The 18,849-nt window shown below is 41.6% G+C and overlaps 1 protein-coding gene across 1 annotated transcript in view; it reads left to right on the top strand.

The window, feature by feature from the left end:
- The first annotated feature begins 4,655 nt into the window (after positions 1-4,655).
- Positions 4,656-18,849, top strand: part of PKHD1 (PKHD1 ciliary IPT domain containing fibrocystin/polyductin) — a 459,739-nt gene continuing 445,545 nt past the window's right edge. Inside the window, 7 exon segments of the mRNA XM_055330173.1 lie at positions 4,656-4,790; positions 6,328-6,405; positions 7,006-7,150; positions 9,794-9,902; positions 13,989-14,046; positions 17,398-17,476; positions 18,748-18,822. Of these exon segments, the coding sequence (XP_055186148.1) occupies positions 4,730-4,790; positions 6,328-6,405; positions 7,006-7,150; positions 9,794-9,902; positions 13,989-14,046; positions 17,398-17,476; positions 18,748-18,822 (605 nt within the window). The 5' untranslated portion in view covers positions 4,656-4,729.

The following is an 18,849-nucleotide window of genomic DNA, read 5'->3' as shown; positions in this document are numbered from 1 at the left end:
AACTGTAACTGGCTTAACTCTAACTATCCCGTTATAGCACAAACCAGGCTGTTATTATTAGGGAATTAGAGAAACTAAATACCATGTACAGATACCCTTACTGAACAGACAATGATAGGAGGTCACATTTCAAAGGTCATGATGTACAAGCCTGAGCAAAAGAACATGACATTCAGTGGAAGGTCCATCACCCCTGTAACCTACAAGCATCAGGGCTGGTAGAAAGGAAAAATTTAATATTAAAGCAACAGATTAAATTACTAACAAGCAAAATTATTTGACTGGGTAGGCTAAAATACTATCCCAAGTGTTAATACACTTGAATGATAAATCGGTAGGTCCCATTGCTCCATATAACAGACTGGGGACCTTTACTGAGACACCCAAAATGGCAAAGATATGGAAGTCATGGGAAGTAGCCATTGCCCTATCTCTCACTGTGGATCAAGGTGCTATGCCGTTGAGAACACCAAACCCCATCATGCCTGGGAAGGGCATTACCTGCTGAAGTTTACAATGGGATGCGTTACTGGAATGGGTGAATTACTTCACATTCCTGGTAAATGAGAACTACTCAGTCTCCTCTGGGATCCAACTGTCCTGTGGCAAGCTGGACCTGTTGAAACACACTGTGCTTGGGATGGGACAGGCACCATTGAAAGAGGCAGGTAGATGATATGCACCAGATCAAGTTCCTAAAGCTACCAACCTCCTTCTCCTCAAGGCCAGGTGAGCATGTTCTATTTTCCACTGGAACAATCATTTGCCCACCCTTTGTCCCATCATTGGCCTGGAGGACATCATAGCACACATAGAAACCCTTACTACATTCAGCCAGCAAACCTTAAATGATAACTGGCAAAGTCTGTCCTTACTGAACACAGAAATGTCTCTAATGAGAAAAACTGTCCCCCACAATAGGAGGGCTTTGGACATTATAATTGCCTCAAAAAGAGACACCTGTGCCATTATCCAAATAGAATGTTGTATGTTCATACTTGTTAGAGTCTGCTAATTAAATCACAAAGACACAAGTGAGTGCTCTGAGTGATTGATCCCTAGTCTAGGGGACTTAGTAAATGAATGGTTTAGATCATGGAGCTCTTGATGGAAAAAAATTACTTATTTTGGAAATCATTATCTTAATCTATGTTTTCTTTTGCATGTGCCCATAGTGTTGCTGCAGTATCTGCCTCTAAGTGCAGCTGGATAGCTGCCAAATGAGCCACCCTGGTGCTAGTGGAAGCCCCTGCTGACTATTCAGGGCACACTGCAGAAGAAGGGGCATGTGAGATGGTTAGGAGGGGTGGAGTGCTGGGAGGAGGAATCATGGAGGGGATGAGACCTCCGGTTGACCAGAGAGCTGACCCGGGCAATCAGAGTTTCCTCACCCCCTTCTCTGCCCTTGAAACGTACACTCCGCCCACCTTTCCCACAGTGACAACCATTTTCAAGGACACAGCCCTGAGAGAGGAATGTGGGGCTGAGACTACCTGCCTGGTATAGTTTGAACCCAGTTGAGGCCTCTATATAAATGCTGAAGATTGTGGCAGGCAAGTGAGGAGATCTACTCACACTGAGGATGCCCAAGACAAGCCTGTCTGTAAGTTTCCTTGCTTGTTGAACCTGCTGCTTTCCAGCCTGGAGTGGTGTGTCTGTCTTTGCCTCCATCTCTCCTTGCCTTATGGGTAAGGGGGCAGCAAACGAACCACCCCGGGGGACCCATTCCATGGAGGAGGTAGCTCCTGAGCAGGTCGTGAAGGAAGGCTGGGGTTTAATTACACTATGAGAGAGTTTGGGGAGTGCAGAAGGCGGCCGCAGGAGCCAAGGAAGGGGCTGACCTGACCAAGGTTTGTCTGAGAGGTGATGGGGAGAATCATCTGGCGGAGTGCAGGGTTCACTTTGGAGAGCCATGGCAGGGAAAGTTGGAAAGGCAGGGACCAGATGGTGGCCGACTGGAGAAGTCAGAGACAGGGTTTTGGGTTGGAAATAGAGAATTCCTAAAAGGAAAACTAACATCCCTGAGGTGTCTCCTTTGTGCCAGGCCCTGTGTTAATTTCTTTGTATATATCACCTCAGTTAATTTTTTAAAAATATTTTATTTATTTATGAGAAACAGAGAGAGAGGCAGAGAGATAGGCAGAGAGAGAAGCAGGCTCCCTGGGATCACGCCCTTAGGCAAAGGCTCAATCACTGAGCCACCTAGGTGCCCTACCTGAGCTAATCTTTTTTTTTTTTTTTACGATTTTATTTATTTATCCATGACAGACACAGAGAGATGCAGAGAGAGAGAGGCAGAGACACAGGCAGAGGGAGAAGCAGGCTCCATGCAGGGAGCCCGACGTGGGACTGGATCCCGGGTCTCCAGGGTCGCGCCCTGGGCTGAAGGTGGCGCTAAACCGCTGAGCCACCCGGGCTGCCCTGAATTAATCTTAATAAAGCCACACCTGGGTGGTTCAGTGGTTGAACATTTGCCTTCGGTTCAGGGTGTGATCTCGGAGTCTCCGGATCGGGTTTCGCTCTGGGCTCCCTGCTTGGAGCCTGCTTCTTCCTGCTTCTCTTAATCTTTAAAAAATATATCTCTAAGGTCAAATAAATGTCTTTAAAAAATCCTGAGTATTCTTTTTTAGAAAAATATTTTATGTATTTATTTTAGAGAGAGAGAAAGAGAAAGCAAGTACTAATGGTGGAAGGGACAGAGGGAGAGAGAATCTTAAGTGGACTCCACCTGAGTGCAGAGCCCAGATCAGGGCTCCATCCCGTGACCTTGAGATCCTGACCTGAGCCAAAATTAGCAATGGGCTTGCTTAACAGGCAGAGCCACCCGGATGCCCCCCTGATGGCTTTTCTTACCATTTTATGAACGATGGAGGTTTTGCACTGAAAAACAACAACAACAACAACAACAACAAAAAACATTAAGCAGAACAACTGCATGATAAAGGCAATGTTTGGGCAGCCCCGGTGGCTCAGCGGTTTAGCGCAGCCTTCAGCCCAGGGTGGGATCCTGGAGACTTGGGATCGAGTCCCACTGGAGACTTGGGATCGAGTCCCACTTCGGGCTCCCTGCCTAGAGCCTGCTTCTCTCTCTGCCTGTGTCTGCCTCTCTCTCTCTTTCTCCCTGTTTCTCATGAATGAATAAAATCTAAATAAATAAATAAATAAATAAATAAATAAATAAATAAATAAAGGCAGTGTTTAAGGAAGATAACCTGCTGAACTGGGCCAGGATTCCACAGGAATGGGGTAGAGAGACCCTGGAATCATGGGGGGGGGGGTTGGGAGGTCTATTTTGGAGGGTCCAGCTTTTTCTTCCTGTTTTTTTCCCTCCCTTTCTCCTCTGCTGTGAGGACAAGACAGTTTGCCCCCAAATTCCTGATGAAGTTTTGGAATATAGGTGAAGTTTGATGGGGTGAGTTCAGGAGCCAGTGACCAAGAAGAAATTCTTGAGACATCTTTGGTGCAAAATGGTGGTTTTATTAAAGCATGGGGACATGAGCCATGGGCAGGAAGAGCTGCTGCTCTGGGTCTGTGAGGGGAGGCTGATTATATACCTGGGAGTTGGGAGGGGTTTGAGGATAGTGTACTCTGGAAGGAATTTTGGAAGTAAGGTTTCCAGGACCTAGAGGGGGCGAGCTATTGTTGGGAAAATGTCACTTATTACTGTCTAATAAAACCTTAGTCATGACACTCTTCAGATATATATTGCTGGGCCCTGTGCTTGGGAAATGATCGCCAACACGTACCTTGGGGATTTAGAGATAAAGGAAATTTCTAAAGGAATTTTTATATGTTAAAGTAGACTTATAGGATCCTGGGGGTTGGGTTAAGATTGCCTTTTGCCCTTAGCAAAGTATTAACATCAAGGCAATTGAGTCTGTAGAGGAATGTCCCTTTGCCTATTTCAAGGACTTGTCAATGTGTTGTCTCGGGCTCGTGCTTTGTTTTCAGCTGGCCCTGTGTTCCCCCATCATTCCCATTAGTACCATTTTTTTTTTTAAACCCAGTACCGTGCTTAACATTTGCTTTGTTCAACTTTTTACTTTTTTTTCAAAGATTTTTAATTTATTCATTCATGAGAGACACACAGAGAGGCAGAGACACAGGAAGAGGGAGAAACAGTCTCCCCAGAACCCAATGTAGACTGGATTCCTGGACCCCGGGTTCACGCCCCGAGCCAAAGGCAGATGCTCAACCATTGAGCCACCCAGTCATCCTAAACTTTTTTGTATTGATTGGTTTCTTGGAGGACGGAGACTCTTCTAGAAACAAAACAAAACAACCTCCCCATTCCCCCCTCCACAATCACTATGTAAGTATCTTGATATCTAAAAAATATCCAAAATAATAAATTCTAGGTATTTTTAAAATTAAACTTTTGTTCATAATGAATTAATTGAAGAGGCTGTTATTATTTACCCATCTCAAACATGCATAAAATTAGTTGGTGGGAGGGGGGATGGGGTGGAATAGGGATGATTTTATACAAGATTCTTAGATTATCCTTTTCTTCTGAGCTTGGGAGGATGGTAGGTCCCCATGAAGACTCTAGGGCCATGTTAGTCTCACTTCTTTAATTTCTTGAGTTTTGGCATAGTAAAGTAATTGTATGAGAATGAAAATGATAGTAATTTTTATTTTATTTTTTTATAAAGCACAAAAGCTACACTGCTCCTGCAAAATTGAAAAGGCTTTTAATGTCTGAGCCATTTTGAGAGAATTGATTTAAATGGACAGGATGACTGTCTGGCTGATCTCACTGATGAGTATTGAAATACTACTACTGGCAGGTGAGTAGGTTGTATTCTGAAGGGATTATAGATAGAACACAACAAGTTACATTGAGAACTAGTTTATCGGTATTTAAAATATTATTCAGGGGAAAATCTTGAAGTATCTGCTCTGGGTCTAAATTTTCACTGCTTAAAAAGTATTTTTTCTGTTTAGTAATTGAGGCTAAATATTAGTTATTAATATATACTTTTATTTTTGAATGGCCAATGGAGGTTGCTGTTATAGTCTAGAGCTTCTCATAATGACTTATAACCTTCTTTTTATAATTCCTTTTTAAGCCATGTGATATAATTCTTTTTAGATCTTATTGCTTTATCTTCCCAAAGGGCATAGCTTATCTTGTCTTAGCTTAGTTAATGGCTGTTGGTATCAAACTCTTCTTTTCTCAAATCATGTCTCTAATTTTCTCTGTGAATTTGGTTATCCTTGCTGTCCTTTTATGGCATTTGTTTTTTGCCTTCTTTAGAAGTATCTAATACACTTTTGAAGGATAAGCATGGGCTGATCTGGCAGGGGCTGCTATAAATAATTGTGCTGATGTGAATGATTCCCCACCAGCCTTGGTTATGCATTATGCCACCTACATAACTGCACATGGAAGCCCTAAGCTAAGTGGAGTTAGCATGGCCTGGATTATCCTTAATCTTTTCTGATATAGGAAATGAAAATTGTTCTATAGATAACATTTTTTCTATATGATCTCATTGAGATGCTGACTGATTTTTGATGGCTCTTTGAATTATCTTTGCCTTGGCTAATCCACATCCATGAGCATCTTCAAAGATAAGAATTTGATTATTATGCTCAGCCAATGATCTCTATGGGAGAACCAATCTAGCCTAGCATGTATAGTCTATAGTGCTGCCCCTCCCCGCCCCCCACCAAGGAAATTCCAGCACTGATCCATGCCTCAGCCTCTCTCTAAGAAAGCAAGGCAAAAATTTGGTATCCTCTGTACAGAATTTTGTATCTATCTGGGAGTCATTCTGATCATATATTCAAAAGGAGGAAATCAGAGGATGGTATACTGAGCAGGAGGATTGAAGTAGGGACAGCTTCTAGAAGTTTCTCCTCTTCTCTGAGAAGTGGAATTACAAGAAATAGGAGGTGATTTTACAACCAATGTATGACTACCTAATTAAAGAGTGAGAAAGAGAGAAGAGGTATTATGGGTTTAGTTAGGAGCCAAATGTGTCCTTGAGGCCCTTTCCAAAGGACCTTTCCTAGTTCAGGACATTGGGCTTTTGGATGTCCAAAATAAGAGGATCAGTCAGAAATTCTCTAAAATGAGAGTTTTGAAGGTGTGATCCCCATACCAGTAGCAAGAGCAGTGCTTGTTCAGAACTGTAAATTCTTGGGCCTTATCCTATACCTGCTAACTCAGAAACTCCGGGGGTGGGGCCCAGCAATCTGTGCTTTATCAAGGCCTTCTGGTGATTGTGAGGAATGCAAACTTTTGTTTTTTATGACATTGGGGAAGCAAGTGTACTGAATCTGAGCTTCAAAACCAGTGTTTTTCTTACTTATCTACAGAGCCTGCCCTGAGTTTCCACATTGAGCCCAAAGAAGGTAGTCTTGCAGGAGGAACATGGATCACAGTCATTTTTGATGGTAGGTTTGTGTCTTACCAAACACAAGTTTCTTATGTATTGATATTAAGAATCCTAAATAAGATGAGTCTTTGGCTAAGGACAGGTGTGAAAGAGGGCCTGAAGGGTGTTGGACCCACTGAGTGACTTCTGTGTTTCCAGATGCTTGCTTGCTGATGTCACAGGTCCTCTTTCTTCTCTCAAACTGTGGGATGGGACCTTAGGGGCCCTAAATGACACGATAGGGAAGCATGTGGTAGAGTCCTTGGCAACTGTTCCCCAGAATCTTAGTTATCTTCCTTGCAGATGGTTTTATATGTGGGAATTTCAAAACTGCAGCTTAGCTGACCCATCTGTACCAGGGTAAAGTGTCATTTTGAGGGCTGAGAAATTCCTGGATTTATGTGGATGGATCTGAAGAGAGAAAATCCTTTTAACAAACTCATAAATGAGAACATTCATTTATACAGCAGTCATAAATGCATTTGGAAATGAGGAGTAGTAATTTAATCCTTAGGCAAGCTCAGCATGTCACACTGCCCCTGTGTGGCCAAGTTTCTGTATTCTCCTATATAGATTACAACTCTACTCAGCCTGAGATTCCCCTTTTTCTTGAGTTTAGGTTTGGAGTTGGAGCAGCTCTATCCTACCAATGGCTCTCAGTTGGAGATACACCTGGTGAATGTGGCTGTGCCTGCCCTCCCGAGCATCCCTTGTGATGTCTCTCCTGTCTTCTTGGATTTGCCAGTGGTGATGTGCAGGACCAGGTACACCTGTCTGGGTATGAGAAGATCAGATAGGGCAAGTGCTTTGCTTATCTTGAGAGTTTTGGGGGGCAAATTAGAGCAACTCCTGCAATGACTACAGTTATCAGCTATTGCTTTAAAGATGTTCCATGTGAATATATTTCTTAAAAGTCTCCTATCAGGCCTCTACAGCTTAAGGGAGGATGAAGGTTATAGGAAAGAATTTTGAGAAACTTGAGATATTTATAAGGAGGGCTTGGATTGTGTTTCCAGCTGTGTTTTCTTCTTGTTGTTTGCAAGGAGCTCTATCGGTATTAAAATTTCCATAAATGGGGGATGCCTGGGTGGCTCAGCAGTTTAGCGCCTGCCTTTGGCCCAGGGCGTGATCCTGGAGTCCTGGGATCGAGTTCAACATCGGGCTCCCTGCGGGGAGCCTGCTTCTCCCTCTGCCTGTGTTTCTGCCTCTCTCTCTCTCTCTCTCTGTCTGTCTCTCATGAATAAATAAATAAAATATATTTTAAAAATTTCAATAAATGTTACCATTTTGCCATCAAAGAACTCATCTAATGATACACTGTATGTTAACTAATTGAATTTAAATAAAATAAGTTGAAAAAAAGAAAAAAATAAAGAACTCATTTGAAATAGGCATAATTGTAATGATTGGGCATAAACCCAAAACTAGATAGAAAGGAGATTTGCTTTAGTTCTCAGTGTATTTTGTTTTGGGTATGAATTGCACAGGATTCCGGGTAATCTGTCTTACTCAAGTTTTTGTTGGCTTATGAAGTTTCCACGAATTCATTCTTTCCCTACTTATATCTTAGAGATGCTGCGTGAAAGTGGATCACTGCTTAAGAGAAAAAAAATGGTCAGTTTCTTCTATTTTCTTCTTTAGGAAGTCTCCCTTTCTTCCATCTCTGTCTACTGAAACCCTAACCTGCAAATGTCACCTTTTCCTCGAGCATACAGATGAGTGTGATCTTCCCCTTCCTTCAGAGGGGGACGCATAGGGACTGAAATCCAGGCAATGGTTGCTGCAGCTTTGAGAAAGGAGCACCTTCTATAATTTACACAGAAGCATGGCACATGTAGCCTCAGTGGTCCCGTTTCCTCGGCCCTATGTTTCTTATTATACTTATGTCAGTTGTTCCCTTGTTAGCTTCCTCCTAGAATTAAGCGCATTGGGGACAGGGGATGTATTGCTACCACTCTTGCAGTCCTTATGGTACTTAGCACAATACCTTTTGAGTAGAAGCTGCTCCATAGGTGTTTTGTGAACTGACCTTCTTTACAGCCCTTAAAGCTCTTGGTTTTAAAACCTTGTAGTATGTTTTACTTACATTTTTTGGTCAATAGGGACATAGAGTTCCTGCAAGAACTTGCATGAGAGAAATCAAAACTCTGAAGTTTTATATGCTCTATCTCCTCAATCATGTCACACTAATGATTTTCAGGTGCACCACTGATTTTATATAATCTTTTTAGAGGAAAGAAAACAGTACGCTCTTACACTTACTCATTGGTTGCAAGCTGAATATCAAATTCAGTTAACACTTAAACGTGAAAAAATGCACATTTCATCATCAATGAAATACCGTCACATTCGTTATCATGAAGGCATATCTGCTTTTACCAAAATAGGCATTATAGCATCTAAATCAGCACTGTCTAATCAAAACATTATGTGAGCCACAAATGTGATTTAAAATTTTCTAGTAGCCACATTAAAAAATCAAAAGAAACAAGTGAAATTAATTTTAATAATATATTTTATTTAACTCAACACATTCAGAATATTATTGCATATGGAATCAATATATAGATTATTAATGATATACTTTATATATTTTTTTGCACACCAAGTCTTTGAAATCCAATGTGTATTCACTTAGAGCATATTGTATTTGGGACTAGCCACATTTCAAGTGCTCAATAACCACATATAGCTAATGGATAACACATTGGATGATGCAGAATGAAATACTTAAAGTTATACTGAAGATTTTGGTGAGAAAGTTTGGCGAGGAGGTGATTCTTAACTGTAGATCCTTATTCATGATATTCCCGCTCTTAGAAAAATCAGCTTGAATGGTCACATGAAAGAGGCAAAGAAATCACTCTGATATCTGTGAAAAGAGAAGAGGAGGTCCTGGACTCTCTTGATATATATATGAAGTATTAATGGACTGCTTGAATATTATGAAGTCAAGAATTTTTTTGGCAATATGTAAAATCAATGCCTTTTATCAGAAAGAGTCTAGGATTCAAGCCCCACATTGCCCCTGACCTGTAGTATTTGCATACGTAAGTTCCTTCATCTATTTGGAACTGTCAAAAAAATTTTAAGGAAACTAGGATTAGATTTTTTTTATCAATGTCCCTTCCAACTCTTAAAGTCCTAAAAGTTCTATGGTTCTGAGGAACAAGACAGACGTTTTTTTTTAATTTTAAAGACTTTCAGTAAAATATATCATTTTGCTGAAGGATCCGATGTTTAAAGTCTAGTAAGTGAGTGGATCTAGAAGGTGAAAAATAAACATGGGAATCCTTGTTTAGCTCTGTTTTGAAGGTGTGGGAGGAAATTTGAAGTGGGAAGTGAGGCTGCTGGCTTTGGTAGTACATAGTTTTTGGTTCACAAGGATTTCCACTTTCTGCCCTTAGATCGCTGCTGCCTGAAGTACAGGAGGGTCTGTACTACCTGGAAGCGCACGCTGGGGGACAGGTGGTAGGCAGCCCAAGTCCAGGACTGCAAGACAGTTGTACTTTCAAGGTGGGTTTTAAGGATGGAGAAATGCATGTTTGCCTAGTTTGAGGGTAGGCCTGTACTCTCGACAAGCAAGTTATAAATCAGTCAGAATCTGCTTTGTAAGGGTAGGAAGAAAGAGGGATGGTGGTTGTGGGGTTTCTGAGACTATACCAAAGAAAGTTAAGTATTGAGAACTTGTACATCAGGCTCTGTGCTTTATGTACATTTAATTTGATGCTCACAACAATTTTATGGGGTAGCTATTTTTTATTCTGGTTTTACAGATGAGTGACTTAAGGCTCAGAGAGATGAAATAATGTGCTTATCTCATCATTAGTTTGCCTGTGTCATCCAGGTAGTAAATGGCAGAACTAGGACTTTAAAAAATTAGTTTAATTTTTAATTTTTTATTGACATCATGTCTATAGCTTCATATGTATATTATAGTGATTTGATATTTTTGTACATTGGAAAATGATCTCCATGATAAATCTAGGTTACCATCTGTCATTGTATGGAGTTATTACAATATTATTAACTATATTCCCTCTGCTGGTGGGAATGTAAATTGGTGCAGCCATGGTGGAAAACAGTAAGAAGGTTCCTCAAAAAATTAAAAACTGAAATATGATCCAGCAATTTCACTTCTGGATATTTACGTGATAAAAATGAAAACACCAATCTGAAGAGATGTATGCTCCCCTATATTTATTATTTATAGTAGTCAAGATATGGAAACAGCCCAAGTGTCTACCAATAGATGAATAGATAAAGAATATGGGGTATATATACATAATGGAATGTTACTCAGCCATAAAAAAGAATAAATCTTGCCATGTGTGACAACATGGATGGAACTAGAGTATTGAAATAAGTCAGATAGAGAAAGACAAATACTATATGATCTCACTTATATGTGGAATCTAAAAGAACTAGGATTTGAGCCTGCATCTGACTCTAAATCTTCATCTAAATCGAAGCCCATAGAGGAGCCACAAAGATTATCATTGTGGGTTAGTGTTTCATTCTACAGCTGCAACTCTCTTGAGTCTCAGTAGGAGGAAGGACTCAGAGATGTAAAATTTACCTCCCTCTCTGCTTCGTGGTTATTTCTGCTGCTCTTACCAATCCTAGATTGAAAGGACATTTGCTGGTGCCATTCTTCTTCAAGTGCAGAGCTGAAAGGAAGCAGAGATAGGAGACTTTGAGTTCGTGCCTAACTTGTTTTGGAGAAGCAATACACATACTTAATTTTATGTTTGATTCGGCCTGTTGTCCATTTCAGGTTAGTCTTACGCTAATCTCTGAAAGGGTAGGTCCTAGACTTTTCATAAAAGGCTGAGGTTTGACAGTGCTCCTTTGTCATGGTTGTCATTCCATAGGTTGCCTCTGTTAAAGAGCCATTCATAAAAGCATTACTCATGAATGAAGGCTCCTTTAGAACAAGACTGCACCTCCTAGATTCATTCCTGTTATGATCCATATTTTATATAGGCAATCCACTTACAAATTAGGAATTTGCTGTCAGTTCACATTTAACAACTTGTTTCTGACTCCAAGAGACTCTGGTTTTCTGGAATTTCGCTTCTGTGCATATGCAGCAGAAAGAAAAAACAAAATCGTTCTTTCTTATTAAGACCCACACCACCACCTCTCCACGGTCTCTGTGAATGTAACAGAAGATGGATGGCCAAGCCCCCTCCCTAATCACCATGTGGTTTTTGGTTTTGATGTTCCTTTCACCCCAGATAGTAGTTTTCCTACTTATTAAAGATCGGAAAAGAGAGCAAGGGGAGACGAGAGAAGCACTTCCTAAAATTGCACATTAAAGAAAACAAGTCCTCGAGTGCTTCTCCTAGCTCGGAGAGCTGATGAAAAATCACCAGGGGACGCAGTTAATGAGAGGCATTCCAAGCTAAATAAAACACGGTGTGACTCTTTGTTTTGGGACTGGGACTGGGGGAACCATGAGTATTAAAAATTAATTCCATCTCACCAGTCCACTTCAAAGAGCCGGCTGCAGGCGCTGACAAGTTTGAACAACTCGCAGAAGGTTTATCAAGCAGCTGGTGGCTGTGGCTTCCCTCTCCTAATCTGCTGCTTTTCCTTTTCCCCATCTCGCTGCCTCTGACCTCACTGGGGCTCAGGGATCAGCATGCGGGAAGCTTGATTTGGAAGCTCATTAATTTTTCACTTTGTCGTGTCTCTAGCTTGGTGGGTGAACACGGCCCGTTTTCCTCAGAAATGTACCATTTTTATGTCATGTCAGCTCAGAGGGAATCACAAGTAAAGCTCTTTCAGAGATTTAACTCTGAGCCACCCCATGAGGCGGAGGAATGAGAGGGAGTGATCAAGGAGTCACTCTATTGCCCGCACACTTCCGGTGCAAGGCTCACACACTGAGTGGGAGATCTTACATTTCAAGCTGGAAGTCCAGAGGCACGTTTCCTTATTTGGTTTGGAGTTGATTGTTCTTTTGCCTCAGTTTCTAACGTCTGTGAGAAGGAGCAGTAACCACTGCTCTACCTCACGAAGCTCCTAGGATATACTTCCAATGGGAATGACAATGGCACGAAGGGCGCCCCAGTGAGAGGGGAAGGGGGGGTAGGAAGTTAGGACGCCAAGGCAGGGAATTCATGTTTGGCAGGTGTGTGTGGAATTGGATTAATCCTTATCTTTTGGTGAGATCAGAGCCTGCTCCCAATCGGTGAGGTCACAACATTCTTACTTTGACCTCCTGACTGTACATAATTTCTGTGACCTGTTCTCTAACCCTCTCCTTTAGAAAGGAGGAAACTAGCCTTGATGGCAGGCTGTACAGCCATGCCGATCGATACTTAAAACTCACACTTGCCAAGCCACTGTCAGCTTTGTTGAAATGTCGTTGGCCCTCCCCTCTGCTTAGGGCTGTCGATTAACAATGGAGTTATTCTTTGGTAATATTCTTCCTGGGAAGGTGGACTCCTGGAATGCTGGAAGCAGACCGTGCAAAATAATATGCTGTGTGAAGCAGTGTATTTTACGGGGAATGAAGGCAATCTAGGTATTTAGAGGAGGTTGGGGGTGAGGGTGGCAGGAGGGGGAGACCAGGTCTTTTCCTGAGTGACATTGGCTCATGGGTCAAACCTTGGTCTGGTTAGTCCATCCTTCTGCTTTTCTATTTGTTCACACTGGCCCTGGCCATGTAATGCACTAATCTTGGGCTAACCAAGATGCCAGGTGAGATGGAATTCCTGGAGTTGTCCTTTTCTCTCATCTACTTCCAGGCACCGTATCAATCATCTCACTTGGTGCCACTCTATTCATTCACAAAAATTTGAATATCTTCTCTATCACAGGCTATGCATAAGGATATGATCGTGACTGAATCCAGCATCGTCCCTACATTTCTGGAGCTTATAATGAACAGAGAATGTGTTTTGGGGGAGGGGGCATAGAAAGATGATTTGGAATGCCATGAGCAGGCTTCCACCTCTTCCATCAGTGCTCTTTTCCTTCTTCTCAAAGAGTAAGGCTGCTTCCCATTCCTTTGAATCATTTGAATCCATTTGAATCATTTTTCTCCCAATAGGCACTGTCCATTTCCCCAACAAACACCTCACTTGTGTGCCTACCCAACTTCCAAATTTTTGTAGCTCGCTAATTCCTGCCAAGGTGTTGGGTGATAATAATTTCAGTTGTAGTCCTTTCAGTCTAAGTAAGGAAACTCTTTAGAAAAATTTTAGAAAAATCCATCAAGATTCCAAGATACCAGGTTGCAATAATGGAATTCTCAAGTCTGGCCTACCTACCTTTCTTCCTGGTAAAACGTGTTCCTGGGTATGGCAGGTGGGCAAGTAGAAACAGACTTGCCAAAGTTTGGACAATATGGTTCAGGACAGAGAGCTATGTGACCTTGTTTAAAATTCCTTTGGAAGAACTAGAACAGTATCTGTCATCTCTGCTTCACAAATAGATTACGAGGATAAAAAGAAATAGGTGTAAGTTGATTTGAGGAAACATAACCATTTACCACCTTAGACTAATATTTGATGAGGAATGACTTTTGCTTCTTGTTTGTGGTTGTGATATTCTAATGAAATGCTCCCTTGTGATGGCCTTTCCTGACAGTTTTCCAGGGAACAGACACCCATTGTTTACCAAGTTACACCACCAAGTGGAGTTCCAGGTAAGAAATCTCCTAAAATAGGAATAATTATGGATCCCTTTGCCAAAGCTACTGCAAACTCTTCTACCTAGGGGGCTGCTTTCTATAAATGGGTGCTTTCTTTCAAGTGCTGTTTTGAAAATAAGTGTCAATCTCTGGTTTATCTTTAACTGGGCTTGGTTTCACCTCTGGACACTTTGTCTCTGTTACTTCACTGATAACAAAAGAAACCCAAATATGAAAAGAAAAAGAGGCAGGCAAAATCAAACCGGTCCTGCCAGAGAATGGAGGGAATAGAAATCATCATCGCTTTTTTTTTTTATGGAAGTTTTTTTTTTTCATCGCTCTTAACCTTATAATCATCTGCATGATAGCAAACCTTCATTGAACCTTACTGTGAGCCAAGCACTGTTCTAAGCTTTTGACATGTGTTATCTTATTAGATCCTCACAAGAACCTGATGACATAGGGATGATTATTATTCTCATTGGAGATGAGAAAATGAGATACTAAAAGGTTAAGTAGCTTGCTTAAAGTCCGCTAGTCTGTGTATGGCTGGGATTTGAACCCACATGGGCAGAATCCAGAGTGGGCGGGTATACCCAACATTTTGTTCTGCGTTGAGCAGTGTTGCATACCACATGGGAGGCCAGCAACCCTGATAATTATCCTGGGGTGGTATTTATGAGTTAGAGGTGACACACACATGCCAAGGCCAGGGGCTAGAAGAGAAGAGAGAGAAAGCGGAGATTTACATAAAAGAGGATTGTAGGTAAGAAATAGATTTAAGAATTGCTAAGCCTGCCTTACAACCAACTAGTAAGCACAACTAGGATTATATGTAATCCGCTGTCTGATTCTTGGAAAATCCCTATGTCTACTTCAGATTTTTCCTTTGTTCAGGGTTTCCAGATGGTGTAATTACGAAAAATATAAGTCGCTAAATGTTTATATATAGTTGTGTCTAAATGCATAAACTGATCTAGTTTTGAATGGCTTGCTCAAGAATGTCAAAATGAATATCTGAGTCGCTGAAAAATCTTTGTACTTTCGTGTGTGTGTGCATGTGTGTATAGACGCAGATTATGTATGCATGTATTTAAATTATATCCTGAAGAATATATGAATCTGGTATGATTTTATTAATGCAGGTTATTCAGAGATCTGTTGCTTTCCATTTGTCTGAATGATCAAGGCATGATCATGTTTTATTAAAAAGACATGCATGTGGTCTAAAAATCACATGAAGATGTTTGGGTCCCTGCTGGTCTGGGGTTAGAAAACTCTTGTTTAAATGGCAGAAGGCCACAGGGTGAGGGATGAGGAAGGAGCCTGCCATCAGAGGTGTGAAATGGGATGTTGGCTCACCCAGATCTGTCAGGCCCGCCTCTCCTGCTGAGTCTGGGTGTCACAGATGGTCTCCTCCACCTTCTGGGGGAATGATTGGTGACTGGCCTGGGTGGAGTGGAGTGCTCCCTCCAGGCAGGATCCACACGGCGGCATCTTAGAAATCATTTTCCAGACAATTACTCTCGTTTCATTTGGGAAGCCTGCCCAGAGTGGCAGCCAGGGAGATGGGGGAGGTGGTGGGGACAGGAGAGGTGGGTTCCATTAGCAGCTGAATTTCTATATGTGGTTAACAGTCCTCCACTGTGACATGGAATCCCCCAGCACCATGGGCAGGCTTAGCCATTTCTCAGCTTCTGTTGGGCTTCTTTGTTTAGAAATAAGACAGAAACTCAAAGAATTCCCAATTTTAGAACTTGTTACCAATTTTTAAAACTGTGCCCATCAAAGCTAGAAATCATGCTCACCAAAGCCAGGAAACCAATAACTTAGCTCTATTCAAACAAAGGGAAATTATTTTGCCAGTTGTTAATAGTAGCAGAGAGCTCCAGACTCTATGCTTTCTTTGTGTCCATGACCTTTGGCTAAGGTCCCTTTCTACCTACTCACCGTACAGTGGCTCTCATACTTCTTGAAGTCTCCCACGCTTCCAATGCCAGTCATCCAATGACCCTGTATGAAAGTCATCTTGTATCAATAAAACACAAGCACAATGTGAAGGAAACAACTTGGTGATGTTCTTTTGTGACTTTGAATGTGGCCATGAAGAGATTCAAAGCCTACTGCACTCGGTGACCTCTTGAGCCCCCATAGGTATTCTTTTCTTTTCCAACTTTCAGGTTTTAATTACTGACCAAAACCTCTCTCACCTCTTAACATCATTTGTGATGCTCCAAGACTACGACAAGCTGGTCAGATTCTCTAATTATTTGGAAGGCACACATTTCCAGGCTGTAGGGTTGTCTGGTGAACTTACATCACCTAGCTATGGTGTGTTTGCTTAAAACCTTGCCTCATGTAGTTCCACAGAGCTGAGTTTAGGTATTTTCAACTGTGGAAGAAATCAGCTCATATAGCATCCGGGAGGGGCCCCCAAACTCTTTTTGAGAAAGAGTTACATCAGATTCCTTTCTCACCTCCTGTGAGCAGAGTGGGTAGGGACAGTACCGAGAATGCACCTGGCTGAGAGGGGATTGCTGATGCCTGCACTTCCTCTTGAACTTGAATTCAAAAGAGGGGAGTATTAAGACAATGCTTGTTACCCAGTGGAAATCCCTGTGAGTCACATTGAGGAGCTCAGCAGTAGAAGTCAACTGTTTGTCAGTGAGCAAGGCAGACACCAGCTGTTTGCAGATCCCCAATTTGCCCAATCTTTGAACATGAGCATATGGGTTGAGTGAATATGTGCAGTTGCCCATCCTTTAAGCCATAACTCTGTTCTATTTCATTCTCTCCTTTCTCAGTTCCCGTCCTTTTGGGTCATCCTTGATATTTCTCTTTTGTACTCTGAGATATGGAAAAAGTTTAATATCCTGAATATCCAACCAGATTGTGTGATAGGAACCTTCTCGCTTGTCCATATTAACAAGTGTCCAGAGGAAAGTCTCTAGAAATGTGAGGCACCCCAAGTCACGTTGTCCTTAAATCTCATGTTAAGTGGATGGTCTATACATAGCCAAGAAAGGAGAATGAGGCAGTGTGTGGAAACTGATACCCTCCTCCTGAAAGCCTCATACTTTATGGGACTGTGAGGAAGACCTGTTATTGTTTCTATGTTCCATACATAGATGATTATGTCAGTGATTGCAATAATTGGTTATTTTAGCCTTTCTAACACGTAGTGTTGATCACTGGATCATACTTGGCACTCTTTTCCTGTTGTACGGTTTGTAAAAAGGCGTTAATATTCTGAGTCATGACCAATGTGGTTCTATTAAATAGATGAACCAAAAAGAAATAGTTTATGTTATAATTTACATTTTGAGCTAAGTGTATTAACTCTTTAAAAAAATCTTCTTAAAACAGGAAAAATGATACATGTGTATGGCTGGATTATCACTGGAAGATCAGAAACCTTTGATTTTGATGCTGAGTACATTGATAGGTAAGTGTGTGTTTGTTTCGGTGTTCAACTAGTTACAAATATGCTGGATTGCTTCCTGAGACCAGCTTCCCCAATAGCAATAAATTCTGAGCAGTTGGCACAGAATTGCTGTTTTCCTCTTTGCGGTTTATGGTCCCTGATGAGCTGGGCTTCAGCAAACTTTGTTAATGTAATTGCAACTGGTCGATTAAGTTGGTCCATTTATTTACTGACAACTAGTCACTCTGGGCTCAGCGTGAATCGTGCTGTAATTGCATCTGTGGGTTTTCTTTTGCAATTCTTACCCTGTGCCCCATGTTTCTTAGGCTGAAATAAATATTTTATAAAATGATGTGTGAACCCAAAAGACCATCATAACTTCCTTGTTTGGTTGGTATGCACTTGTGCATTTAGAAACTGTGTTAGCGTGATCGGAGGAAGATATGGGAAAAGGTACTGAGAGTTTTACTGTTTTCTGGGAATGATTGGGATTGTCAACATGACTTTCTTCACCAGAGACTCTTTAAACGGGAAGTGCTACCATTAAATCATGTGTGTTAGGAAAAGAGGAGAACCAGAGGGTAAGTATTAAAGTTGTGTTTGGCGGAAACTTTAACAACTGTGATTACATGACATCTGAATTAGTTTCGGTGAGGATTAATAAAGTCGAAGAAAAACCTAGTCTTACTATAGCTGAGCGGATTCTATATACTGTGTCTCATTTTCCTCATCCTCTTAGATGGGGATCTCCTCCTCTGTTCTGTTCCTTCTCTGTGATTCTGCCCTAGTTGAAGAGGACATGATCTGGCTACTCTCGGGATCTACATTCCTGCCATTAAGTCATAGTCTACTTGTCTTGAAAGGAAATGACTCTTTCTGTGGAGTCTAGAAGGCCCAAGTACATACATAATATGCCACATTCACTGCTTGGTCCCATGTCAGTCTGGGTCTGGGATAGAGCTTTGGGAAGTGGGAACATAGGCGTAAATTCCACAGTAGTTCTGTATAGACCCAACATAGCCAATGTAGACATGATGAAGATTTGGGGGGAAAAGGGAGATGCTCCTTCTGCAGTGTCAAATGTGGCCCATGCAACAGTGCTATGCACTCCTACCTGCAGGCTGAGAGTAGATTTAACATCTCCTCAGGGGACAGGCTTCGGCCACCTGCAGAATGCCCCATAAATCCAGAGAATGCTTATAACAATGTTTCCTGTGAGTTTTGCCAGGAGTGTTTACTGGAGCCTTACACTGTTGTCTCATGTCTTTTTTCCCCACTTAAAAAAAATCAAGCCCACTGATCTTGGAAGCTCAAGGAGACAAATGGGTCACAGCCTGCTCTCTTATAAACAGGCAGACAGGAAGCTGGTGAGTGTCTTTCCTGCCTACATACAT

Source organism: Nyctereutes procyonoides, unplaced genomic scaffold (genome assembly GCF_905146905.1).
Source record: "Nyctereutes procyonoides isolate TBG_1078 unplaced genomic scaffold, NYPRO_anot_genome, whole genome shotgun sequence".
Taxonomy (NCBI): domain Eukaryota; kingdom Metazoa; phylum Chordata; class Mammalia; order Carnivora; family Canidae; genus Nyctereutes; species Nyctereutes procyonoides.
This window is presented reverse-complemented; position numbering and strand designations above follow the sequence as displayed.